Below are 12,500 nucleotides of genomic sequence, written 5' to 3'. Positions count from 1 at the left end.
GTATGACATTATTGTCAAATTTTGACCAACATTTTTTTGTAAAAAGTTTTTTCAAATTTTGGACGACATAATATAGTATGACATTTTTGTCAAATTTTGGACCAACATTTTTGTAAAAAGTTTTTTCAAATTTCAAACGACATAGTATAGTATGACATTTTTGTCAAATTTTGGACTAAACATTTTTGGCCCATTTTTTTTTTTAATTTGGACGACATAGTATAGTATGACGTTTTTGTCAAATTTTGGACCAACATTTTTTTGTAAAAAGTTCTTTCTAATTTCGAACGACATAGTATAGTATGACATTTTTGTCAAATTTTGGACTAAACATTTTTGGCCCATTTTTTTTTTAATTTGGACGACATAGTATCGTATGACGTTTTTGTCAAATTTTGGACCAACATATTTTTGTAAAAAGTTTTTTCAAATTTTGGACGACATAGTATAGTATGACGTTTTTGTCAAATGTTGGACCAAACGTATGCTTATTCACTCAAATGCCTGAAATCCACAATGCATCAAGTCACTATTATAAATTGCAGAATATCTATTTCATTTGTACTTTTTTATTTTTGTTATAGAATGAATTACTTCTTGAAGTAGTTATTTAAGAGTTGCACTCACTAATTTAACACTCGAGGAATGATAAAGTACGATAACAATGCAAATAAATGCTGCTCGAATATCTTGGCTCGCTGAAAACTGTCACCTCTGCTGTTCTTCACTACCGTTTCTTTTTGCCTATTCAAATAAACCCATAACTCTGTTTTTCCCATCGTGGCAAACTGATCGTACATTTGTGGTTGTAGAAGAGATGTTTTATAAGGAATGACGCCACACAGTTTCTATAGAAATTGTATTTTACGTACATGCTTAAGATGGTGATATGCAAAGTTGGAAAAATATGTAGAAAACGGACCATATTTGATGTTGTGTTTTTATTCTAGTAAATATAATTGTGTTTTATACCTGCAAACTTGAACTGAAATAAAGTTATGATAACATGAACATTTTCATATTTTTGTGTGTGAATGTCTTTTATTTTTGTTCTACTACTATTTGCCCTAGACTTGATTTTGTCAGGATGGAATTCAACACAAGATTCAAACACAAGTCAGGTGTTAAATACATGTATTTTGCGGCCTCCAGGTGAAAAAACACACAAAAATATCCATGTTCAATATAAAAATGTGATATGTACAGTTGCAGTAGTAAACCAACAGCAGTCATGTCTGTATGACAGACATTAAATGAACATTACACACATGTGGTATAATATTTCTGTTGTTAATTCTATGTTTTGACTCACTGATGAATTATCGATTTTAATTATTTTCAACACTTATGCAGTTAAAAAGAAAACGACATGATTGGTTTGGTTTTAAACACAGGAAGTAAGTAACAGTTTGTGCAGTATAACTGAAAGAGTTCAATATGTAATACTGAATATCAAACACTGAGGATAGAAAATGTTGAGCCCATATAAAAACCCTTCCTTCCTCTACTTGACGTGCTGTGTCCTTTACTATGAAAAAGTGTCAGTTTATAACTAATATCCAAGGCACACCAGACTCCTCTGTTAAATATTGAGATTTTAGAAATGTCCTTGCTAAATGTTGGAGATTTACGCACTTTTTCCAGGTCTTTTTAACCGATTGATTCCTGGTACCAGGTACTATCGCAAACGGACAAGCAAAAAAAAAAAAGAAGTCACGCTGAGTCGTGTCGGAACTGTGTAGTGGAAAGCGCCTTCTTCTGGGTGGACACACAAATACACATTTGATGTTCAAAGTTGTGTCACTTCAGTATGTGGTCCTAGATCAGATATCTATCCAATAGGTGTGACATAAGTGAGAATATTCACATCAGTCACCATACAGGTTTTTAGTGTAGCATGGCTTTTAATAGCTTTTTTTGCGGAAAATTGCTGCTGTGGCTGAAATAAAAGCCACGAGAGAGTTAGAAACAGACAGGGATATAATTCTCAGTAGCAGTGATCGTAGTCACTTTGGATATGTCTTGAATTATACATCTGTCCTACACAAACAACAGAAAGTCATGTGTGTGTGTGTGTGTGTGTGTGTGTTCTTGTTCTTGCCGCATACTGAGGACCAGTGAGGGTTTTTAACCAACAAAGTGAGGTCATTTTTACAGAGTGAGGACATTTTGGCCGGTCCTCACTTTGTTTTCACTGAAATCACTTCCTTAGGTTGCTATAACATGCTATACTCAATTTGTCAAAAAAAAAAAAAAGAAAAAAATCGAACGACATAGTATGGTATGACATTATTGTCAAATTTTGGACCAACATTTTTTTGTAAAAAGTTTTTTCAAATTTTGGACGACATAATATAGTATGACATTTTTGTCAAATTTTGGACTAAACATTTTTGGTCAAATTTTTTTTTTAAATTTGGACGACATAGTATAGTATGACATTTTTGTCAAATTTTGGACTAAACATTTTTGGTCAAATTTTTTTTTTAAATTTGGACGACATAGTATAGTATGACATTTTTGTCAAATTTTGGACCAAAATTTTTTTGTAAAAAGTTTTTTCAAATTTCAAACGACATAGTATAGTATGACATTTTTGTCAAATTTTGGACTAAACATTTTTGGCCCATTTTTTTTTAAAATTTGGACGACATAGTATAGTATGACATTTTTGTCAAATTTTGGACCAACATATTTTTGTAAAAAGTTTTTTCAAATTTTGGACGACAGTATAGTATGACGTTTTTGTCAAATTTTGGACCAAAATTTTTTTGTAAAAAGTTTTTTCAAATTTCAAACGACATAGTATAGTATGACATTTTTGTCAAATTTTGGACTAAACATTTTTGGCCCATTTTTTTTTTAAATTTGGACGACATAGTATAGTATGACGTTTTTGTCAAATTTTGGACCAACATATTTTTGTAAAAAGTTTTTTCAAATTTTGGACGACATAGTATAGTATAACGTTTTTGTCAAATTTTGGACCAAAATGTTTTTTGTAAAAAGTTTTTTCAAATTTCAAACGACATAGTATAGTATGACATTTTTGTCAAATTTTGGACTAAACATTTTTGGCCCATTTTTTTAAAAAATTTGGACGACATAGTATAGTATGACATTTTTGTCAAATTTTGGACCAACATATTTTTGTAAAAAGTTTTTTCAAATTTTGGACGACATAGTATAGTATGACGTTTTTGTCAAATTTTGGACCAAAATTTTTTTGTAAAAAGTTTTTTCAAATTTCAAACGACATAGTATAGTATGACATTTCTGTCAAATTTTGGACTAAACATTTTTGGCCCATTTTTTTTTTAATTTGGACGACATAGTATAGTATAACGTTTTTGTCAAATTTTGGACCAACATATTTTTGTAAAAAGTTTTTTCAAATTTTGGACGACATAGTATAGTATGATTTTGTCAAATTTTGGACCAAAATTTTTTTGTAAAAAGTTTTTTCAAATTTCGTAACGACATAGTATAGTATGACATTTTTGTCAAATTTTGGACTAAACATTTTTGGCCCATTTTTTTTTTAAAATTTGGACGACATAGTATAGTATGACATTATTGTCAAATTTTGGACCAACATTTTTTTGTAAAAAGTTTTTTCAAATTTTGGACGACATAGTATAGTATGACATTTTTGTCAAATTTTGGACCAACATATTTTTGAAAAAAGTTTTTTCAAATTTTGGACGACATAGGATAGTATGACGTTTTTGTCAAATTTTGGACCAAAATTTTTTGTAAAAAGTTTTTTCAAATTTCAAACGACATAGTATAGTATGACATTTTTGTCAAATTTTTGACTAAACATTTTTGGCCCATTTTTTTTTTTAATTTGGACGACATAGTATAGTATGACGTTTTTGTCAAATTTTGGACCAACATATTTTTGTAAAAAGTTTTTTCAAATTTTGGACGACATAGTATAGTATGACATTCTTGTCAAATTTTGGACCAAAATTTTTTTGTAAAAAGTTTTTTCAAATTTCAAATGACATAGTATAGTATGACATTTTTGTCAAATTTTGGACTAAACATTTTTGGTCAAATTTTTTTTTTTAAATTTGGACGACATAGTATAGTATGACATTTTTGTCAAATTTTGGACCAACATTTTTTTGTAAAAAGTTTTTTCAAATTTCAAACGACATAGTATAGTATGACATTTTTGTCAAATTTTGGACCAACATTTTTTTGTAAAAAGTTTTTTCAAATTTTGGACGACATAGTATAGTATGACGTTTTTGTCAAATTTTGGACCAAAATTTTTTTGTAAAAAGTTTTTTCAAATTTCAAACGACATAGTATAGTATGACATTTTTGTCAAATTTTGGACCAAACATTTTTGGCCCATTTTTATTTAATTTGGACGACATAGTATAGTATTACGTTTTTGTCAAATTTTGGACCAACATATTTTTGTAAAAAGTTTTTTCAAATTTTGGACGACATAGTATAGTATGACGTTTTTGTCAAATGTTGGACCAACATATTTTTGTAAAAAGTTTTTTCAAATTTCAAACGACATAGTATAGTATGACATTTTTGTAAAATTTTGGACTAAACATTTTTGGCCCATTTTTTTAAAAAATTTGGACGACATAGTATAGTATGACATTTTTGTCAAATTTTGGACCAACATATTTTTGTAAAAAGTTTTTTCAAATTTTGGACGACATAGTATAGTATGACGTTTTTGTCAAATTTTGGACCAAAATTTTTTTGTAAAAAGTCTTTTCAAATTTCAAACGACATAGTATAGTATGACATTTTTGTCAAATTTTGGATTAAACATTTTTGGCCCATTTTTTTTAAAAATTTGGACGACATAGTATAGTATGACGTTTTTGTCAAATGTTGGACCAACATATTTTTGTAAAAAGTTTTTTCAAATTTTGGACGACATAGTATAGTATGACGTTTTTGTCAAATTTTGGACCAAAATTTTTTTGTAAAAAGTCTTTTCAAATTTCAAACGACAGTATAGTATGACATTTTTGTCAAATTTTGGACTAAACATTTTTGGCCCATTTTTTTTTTTAATTTGGACGACATGGTATAGTATGACGTTTTTGTCAAATTTTGGACCAACATATTTTTGTAAAAAGTTTTTTCAAATTTTGGACGACATAGTATAGTATGATTTTGTCAAATTTTGGACCAAAATTTTTTTGTAAAAAGTTTTTTCAAATTTCGTAACGACATAGTATAGTATGACATTTTTGTCAAATTTTGGACTAAACATTTTTGGCCCATTTTTTTTTTAAATTTGGACGACATAGTATAGTATGACATTATTGTCAAATTTTGGACCAACATTTTTTTGTAAAAAGTTTTTTCAAATTTTGGACGACATAGTATAGTATGACATTTTTGTCAAATTTTGGACCAACATATTTTTGTAAAAAGTTTTTTCAAATTTTGGACGACATAGTATAGTATGACGTTTTTGTCAAATTTTGGACCAAAATTTTTTTGTAAAAAGTTTTTTCAAATTTCAAACGACATAGTATAGTATGACATTTTTGTCAAATTTTGAACTAAACATTTTTGGCCCATTTTTTTTTTAATTTGGACGACATAGTATAGTATGACGTTTTTGTCAAATTTTGGACCAACATATTTTTGTAAAAAGTTTTTTCAAATTTTGGACGACATAGTATAGTATGACGTTCTTGTCAAATTTTGGACTAAAATTTTTTTGTAAAAAGTTTTTTCAAATTTCAAACGACAGTATAGTATGACATTTTTATCTAATTTTGGACTAAACATTTTTGGTCAAATTTTTTTTTTTAAATTTGGACGACATAGTATAGTATGACATTTTTGTCAAATTTTGGACCAACATTTTTTTGTAAAAAGTTTTTTCAAATTTTGGACGACATAGTATAGTATGACGTTTTTGTCAAATGTTGGACCAAACATATGCTTATTCACTCAAATGCCTGAAATCCACAATGCATGGAGAAGACGGACCATATTTGATGTTGTGTTTTTATTCTAGTAAATATAATTGTGTTTTATACCTGCAAACTTGAACTGAAATAAAGTTATGATAACATGAACATTTTCATATTTTTGTGTGTGAATGTCTTTTATTTTTGTTCTACTACTATTTGCCCTAGACTTGATTTTGTCAGGATGGAATTCAACACAAGATTCAAACAAGTCAGGTGTTAAATACATGTATTTTGCGGCCTCCAGGTGAAAAAACACACAAAAATATCCATGTTCAATATAAAAATGTGATATGTACAGTTGCAGTAGTAAACCAACAGCAGTCATGTCTGTATGACAGACATTAAATGAACATTACACACATGTGGTATAATATTTCTGTTGTTAATGCTATGTTTTGACTCACTGATGAATTATCGATTTTAATTATTTTCAACACTTATGCAGTTAAAACAACATGATTGGTTTGGTTTTAAACACAGGAAGTAAGTAACAGTTTGTGCAGTATAACTGAAAGAGTTCAATGTGTAATACTGAATATCATACACTGAGGATAGAAAATGTTGAGCCCATATAAAAACCCTTCCTTCCTCTACTTGACGTGCTGTGTCCTTTACTAAGAAAAGAGAAGTCACACATTATTCATATTTCTGTAGCAACATTTAGCACAAACTCATGATTTGAACTGATTTTCTTCAAGAAGTTTTTCTCTGACAGTAAACCTAAGGTCAAACATAAGCAGTAATAATACGTGGTCCTGAAGTACATTCTGACCAGTGGACGTAATTAGTAATAGATTTGATGGACCAATCTCTGATGTAAACATAGACAAACACATCAAGTATAGCGCCTAGGCTGAAGGTGGGTTGACTCGGTGTGTGATCTATTGAATTGCTGAGAGGCTCTTTTTGAGCCTCATGACCCTGATGCTATTTAATCTTGCACATATTGACAGTTTCTCACAGAATACATTGATTTAACCAGAGTTGATACAGCTTTAAATAGCTCTATACAAACTGGAAGAGACTAAAATATAAAAGGTAAATAACAACATGGAAGAAATGTAATGTTACATTTTAAACCTGAAGTGTCTGGATGAGGTAAATCCTGGTAAACTATGAGCTATGTATTTAATCCACTTCTGGATCACGGGGCGTCGTCTTGGTGACGTCGTCTTCATGTCTGATGAGCGATTTGAGCGATTTTCTGCAGCATCTCCTCTGACTCCAGCTGCTCCAGAGTCAACAGAGACAGACCCAACTGGTCCTCCTGAAGACGGACAAGAGAGAGAGAGAAACCTCAGAGTCACCTTCACACCATTTTAATGTGGTGTGATGCAGGTGTGAATCGTACCTGTCTGAAGGGCTGAGCCATCTGCCGTAAGAAGTGCTTGGAGAGCTGGACGGCCTCGTCTACGGTGAGGTTCAGACTGCCGTCGTTAATGTGCTCCTGAATCCAGCGAGGAAGCTTCCCACGTTTGTCTGCTCGGGCGTAACGCTGTGGACAACAGAGGTACTCCAGATAGTTACTACAAAGCTAAAATCATAAGACTGTGACTGATCAGATCGGGGGATAGAAATTTAGACGAGGAAAAAAAAACATCACACACCTTATCAGCAAATATCATGAGTCCATAGTCGGTCTTGCCTCTGAGGGCTCTGCCCACGCACTGTGCTGCGTGACGCATGGCGTCAAATGTTAGAAAGTCGTTTTCCCTGATCTGAAACTGATCCCGAAGGTACTCCAGACGAGCCTGAAACACCAAGATTCAGATTAAACCACCTGTGTTTCAATGAAGACAATTTCAGTAGTGTTTTGGGGTCAATTAAAAGACACAAATGTTGATTCTCAAGAGATTCAAGATTTTTATATTCAAGATTTTTATTTGTCACATGTGGATGTACAAGTACACCCCAGTGAAATGACATTGCAAAACAAGCCCCTCTGTGCAACTGTGAAGCACTAATAAAATAAAAACAAATAAGATAAAGTAAAGTAGAGTAAAAATATAATAAAAATAAAAATAAAAATACAAATAAAATAAAATAAAATAAAATAAAATAAAAATAAAAATAAAAATAAAAATAAAAATAAAATAAAATAAAATAAAATTTAAATTTAGAATAATTTCCAGATAAATATACAAATATTTACAATATTTGATATTAATCACTGGAAAATGTGTTGGAAACTAAAACATTACATACTATATTTTATTACTTCAATCTATAATGCATAATCGGTTTCTACAGAAACTTCTAGAACACAACTCTTCAAGTTTGCGAAATCAGAGGAAATGGTTATTTTGACATTATTCTCATTTTCATTTGATTTGAATAACATTTTATTATTACTGTGTGATATTTGTGCAGATCTGTGAGAAACAAAGATGTTTTCTTCAGTCTGCAGAATATAACATGTATAAGGCAGGACAATATTTAGTCTAAAATGGTACTTTGACACACATTTTGGCTTAAAGAAATATCTATTAAAAATATCTGACCTTAAGGATGCGGCTCTGTGTGTAGACATAAGGAACTCCAAACATGATGACTGCTCGGCCAAAATGATGCACTGAACAGAAAATAGAACAACATGTTGAAAAAACTGAACTCAACATACAAAACATATGGTTAAGTGTTGGCTGTGCCTTCACGTTGTGCTACATCGCTTCTATTGTTTCCTTTCTTTCTGGTTATTTACCGAAATCTATTCCTTCAGACACTTTTCCTCTGGCCACAGACAGAAGAATGGCTCCTCTGCCATTTTCACACGCCTAAAGAACAAAGAAAGACAGAAAACTCAGGAGGTCAAACGTCTGCGACCATGTGCACGAACAAAAGATAAAAATATTACCATGAATCTGCAATTATTCCCACATTGGTATTGCTAAATTTAATAATGAAAGGCATGATGTCGCCAAGCTTTAATTATTTATCTGTGTTCTCTGGGCTCAGACTGCACATAAACAATGTCACAGCTTTTATATTTTAGCAGGAAATAAAATAATTCAATTAACAGATAAAGCTGCAAATCCATTAATGCATTAAAAATATTAGATGAAGACCCTTTTAGTAGAGATATTCCCGACTTATCGAACAACAATAACCAGTCAATAATAAGATGAGATGTCTTTTCTGACCTCTTGGAATTTCTCCAGGGCCATGCTCGTCTCTGCAGCATCCGGAGTCTCAATGAAGATCAGCTTATTTCTCTGGATATTTTCCAGAATACCCTGCAAATACAAATGTTTTTTTCTGCTCATTTACCAAGAGATAAGACAAATATTTGGTGAATGTATACGTCTCATCATCATCATCTGAGATCCATCTGAGCCTCTCGGGTGTTTTTTTTTTTCCCCACACACTGACCTGTTCATACCAAGACGCCACGATGTTCTCCATGTACACATAGCTGGTGAAGAATGCCACAATCCCATCAGGAACAATGGCAGACATCTCAAGTAGTAGGTTGCCATAGTTACGAACCACAGCTGAAAAACAATTTCAAGTTTTAATGTCACAAATGTATTCACGTGTACATTGTTCTAACGCAGAAAATAATGCTGGAGATGTTTCTACCAACCAATGTCGTCTCTGGTCTCAAACCTGGAGCTCAGGGCGACCTGGTCATTTCCTCTTCCAACAATCTGCAGGGCACAAGATAATAAAAGTGTCAAAGTTCCCAAAAAAATACAGGACTACAAATTCAGTGTTGATATTATATGATTACTAGTCCTTAATAATTTTCAAAATGTCTCAGTGACTGTGTTTCCGACTGCAGACTCTCACCAGAGGACAGAGACAGGTCCGCGCCAGCGTCATGGTGAACGACGCGATGGTAACGGGGCGAAAGTCCAGGATTCGGGGATAAATGTCCAGTGGAGAGAGAGTCTGAAGAAGACGAGCAGTGATGCCAACAGTGTAAATAACAGGCCAATTACTGTGATGCATAAACACACACGATATGATATGTGCAGTTTCTAGTAAGAGCCGTTTGATAATATAACCATTTAAAAGAGGACTGAGGAGAAAAACACTGGAGAAATAAGAGAAAATGCCTCTTTAAATTAGTTGTTTAGCACTTTTTTGTGTTACAGGACTGAACAAAAGAGTAAAGACACAGTGTGGTGTCAGGACTTACCCCCGAGGTGATGATGACTGACTGAAATCTCTGGAAAACAGGTTTGATGGCTATGGATGGATCCATGCAACTGGGAACAGAGGAGCGAGAACGTCACTTGTTTTAACACAGTTTATGAATGAGCAATAACTAAACTTGACAGAAACTATAACATACATTATAAAGGTCATTGTGTGTCACAGTTTTCAATGATATGCATCTTTCATATCAGTCATTTTCAGAGAATGTAATCGGTCCGGAATCGGAAAAAGAAATATTATTTTTAAAGGTCATTCGGCAACTCTCCCTCACCTGAAGTGAAGCACAGGGTTTGCGATCGTCGGAGTTCTGTCCTCAAAGGGCTCGATGATTATGGTAAAACCTTCAGAGACGGAGAAAGAAACATGTAAAACATCCAGACAAAATGCCATGTCATATCTTTATCTTTTTACAGTTTTTCTCAAATGCTAAAACACAAAAGCCAATCCTCTAAACCAAATGACCAGTTGTCTAAACACATTTTACTAAATCTAGCCACAATTTTCCAATATCATAAACACATTTCACATGAAGACACAATTCACAAAACACAATCCTCCGTTCTCATAAATCTAAACACACGTTTTCTTGCTAAAAGAACATATTCTCAAATGAAAGTTCATGTGATGCAAAATGCTTGACACAGTCAGCAATAATTGAACACAATGAACACACCTGCCGTCATTTATTACACACAACGACTACAAATTGAAGACACTTGTTGCTAATGCTGTGACCACACCTATAAAAGCGGGCGTTTTTCCCGCGGTGCCTAGAAAAGAGACAATATAGCCTGAGATGTGGATGAGGTGATGTGGCCTGATGCAGCTCAGTGACTGTGGTGTGTGTGTGTGTGTGTGTGGTGTGAATGAAGAAAATAAAAAAAACGTCACACGCTGATCATGTTTTCAAGAGTACTGTTGTGTGCAATAGATTCTGTTTTTTGCATTGAGTTGTGTTACAGTAGTGTACTTGCAGAATGTTCTGTACTCTTCATATGAAACTCACAACTCTCTGCAGCCTAAACCTCTGCAGAGATCTAAGAAGATCCGTTACTCTAAAGTTTAAAAAAAATATGCATTGGCAATTATGAAACAAAGAACCTTCTCACAAATTAAGCATTTTGTTTTTAATTGTATTGCTGTAGTGTGTAATGATGTGTATAGTGTTTACATTTTTGAAAGCTTCGAGCTGCTTTTTTGGTGTGAAAGATTGAGTCTTGAAGTTAGAAGGTGTGGTTGTGCTTATGTAGCTTTAGAAAAGGGTATTGTGTTTAGACATTGGGGAACATGGAGGAAACGTTTGTGAAATGTGTTTTAGCATTTGAGAAAAACTGTAATTATTATTATTTATATAAAAGCTAATGAATTTTATAGTACTTTAATACATAGGAGTGTTTCAGTACCTTGACTGTAGGTGCTGACCAGGGTAGCAAAGTTGGAAATGAGAGTAACAGCTGAGAAGTCTGCAATGTCAACAATCTCCAGAGTTCGCAGCAGTGACTGCAAACGCTCTGCACAGAACCTGGAGACACGCAGATGTTGACATGACATGAAATTATGATGAGCAAAGCTAATGTTTGTATGGAGAGTTCAAGCCATGAAAAAGCCAGAGCTCTATATTCACGTCATTGCATATGATGCTGAGGCCGAGACCGACCTGAGAGGCTTGCGGTCGATGCAGACTTTGTCAAAAATGTCTTTGAGGAACTGCGGGGCGCTCTCCTGAACTACATGCTGGATCCTCAGACGAGACTTCAGGTACTCCAGGAAACGCCTCAAGAAACCAACAAAGTGCTCAGCTGTGCGAATGGTACCAGGAATCGCCTCTGAGAGAAAAAAAAAAAGAAGCAGAATGTTAAAAGAAGCAGACGAGTGAAAGACATTTAGCATCGAGTCCTGCCGATGGCTGCACCTTGAAGAATTTCATCTGGCAACACTGGATTTGCGAGGTAGACGTCCGTTTCTCTGGCAACGTTGGCTTCCTTTAACCCCTCCACCATTCGCCTGTACTCCATCTTCAGCTTGGCAGCATCTGTCTCTTTTATCCTGTCAGAAAGCAGCAGGGAGAGAATGAAAGGTTCAGATTATTAAGTTATTTTCAGCTTTGTGTTGCCAAAAAAGTGAACGTATCACAACGTGAACGTGTTTCACACACTTCCAGTAATAACACAAACTCGTCTACTATCCGGGCGACTTTGGTGAGGGTGAGTGACAGTGTTTCGGCTCTTACTTCTGTATGGTGTTCTGCAGCGTGTCCACGTTGTTCTGGCACCTGTCCAGTGTTCGTCTGGTGATGTTCACGCTCATGGAGTCGATACAAACGTTGTCTGGAGAGAGAAAATAGACACAATAATGCGCAAAATT

The 12,500-nt window shown here is 33.5% G+C and overlaps 1 protein-coding gene across 1 annotated transcript in view; it reads right to left on the bottom strand.

Moving 5' to 3' along the window:
- Positions 1-6,926: 6,926 nt before the first annotated feature.
- ercc2 (excision repair cross-complementation group 2) overlaps positions 6,927-12,500 on the bottom strand; it is a 9,701-nt gene continuing 4,127 nt past the window's right edge. The window contains exons 9-23 of the mRNA XM_083887121.1: positions 12,367-12,463; positions 12,049-12,182; positions 11,794-11,962; positions 11,540-11,658; positions 10,408-10,477; positions 10,117-10,186; positions 9,765-9,866; positions 9,559-9,622; positions 9,345-9,466; positions 9,116-9,208; positions 8,677-8,749; positions 8,477-8,547; positions 7,583-7,726; positions 7,327-7,470; positions 6,927-7,242 (exon numbers count right to left, since the gene is read on the bottom strand). Coding sequence (XP_083743247.1) covers positions 7,150-7,242; positions 7,327-7,470; positions 7,583-7,726; positions 8,477-8,547; positions 8,677-8,749; positions 9,116-9,208; positions 9,345-9,466; positions 9,559-9,622; positions 9,765-9,866; positions 10,117-10,186; positions 10,408-10,477; positions 11,540-11,658; positions 11,794-11,962; positions 12,049-12,182; positions 12,367-12,463 — 1,565 coding nt within the window. The 3' untranslated portion in view covers positions 6,927-7,149. The remainder of the gene's footprint in view (positions 7,243-7,326; positions 7,471-7,582; positions 7,727-8,476; positions 8,548-8,676; positions 8,750-9,115; positions 9,209-9,344; positions 9,467-9,558; positions 9,623-9,764; positions 9,867-10,116; positions 10,187-10,407; positions 10,478-11,539; positions 11,659-11,793; positions 11,963-12,048; positions 12,183-12,366; positions 12,464-12,500) is intronic.

This window comes from Microchirus variegatus (assembly GCF_963457635.1).
Source record: "Microchirus variegatus genome assembly, chromosome: 3".
NCBI classification, from domain to species: Eukaryota; Metazoa; Chordata; class Actinopteri; order Pleuronectiformes; family Soleidae; genus Microchirus; species Microchirus variegatus.
Note: the sequence above shows the minus strand (reverse complement) of the source record. Positions and strands in the feature narration are given on the sequence as shown.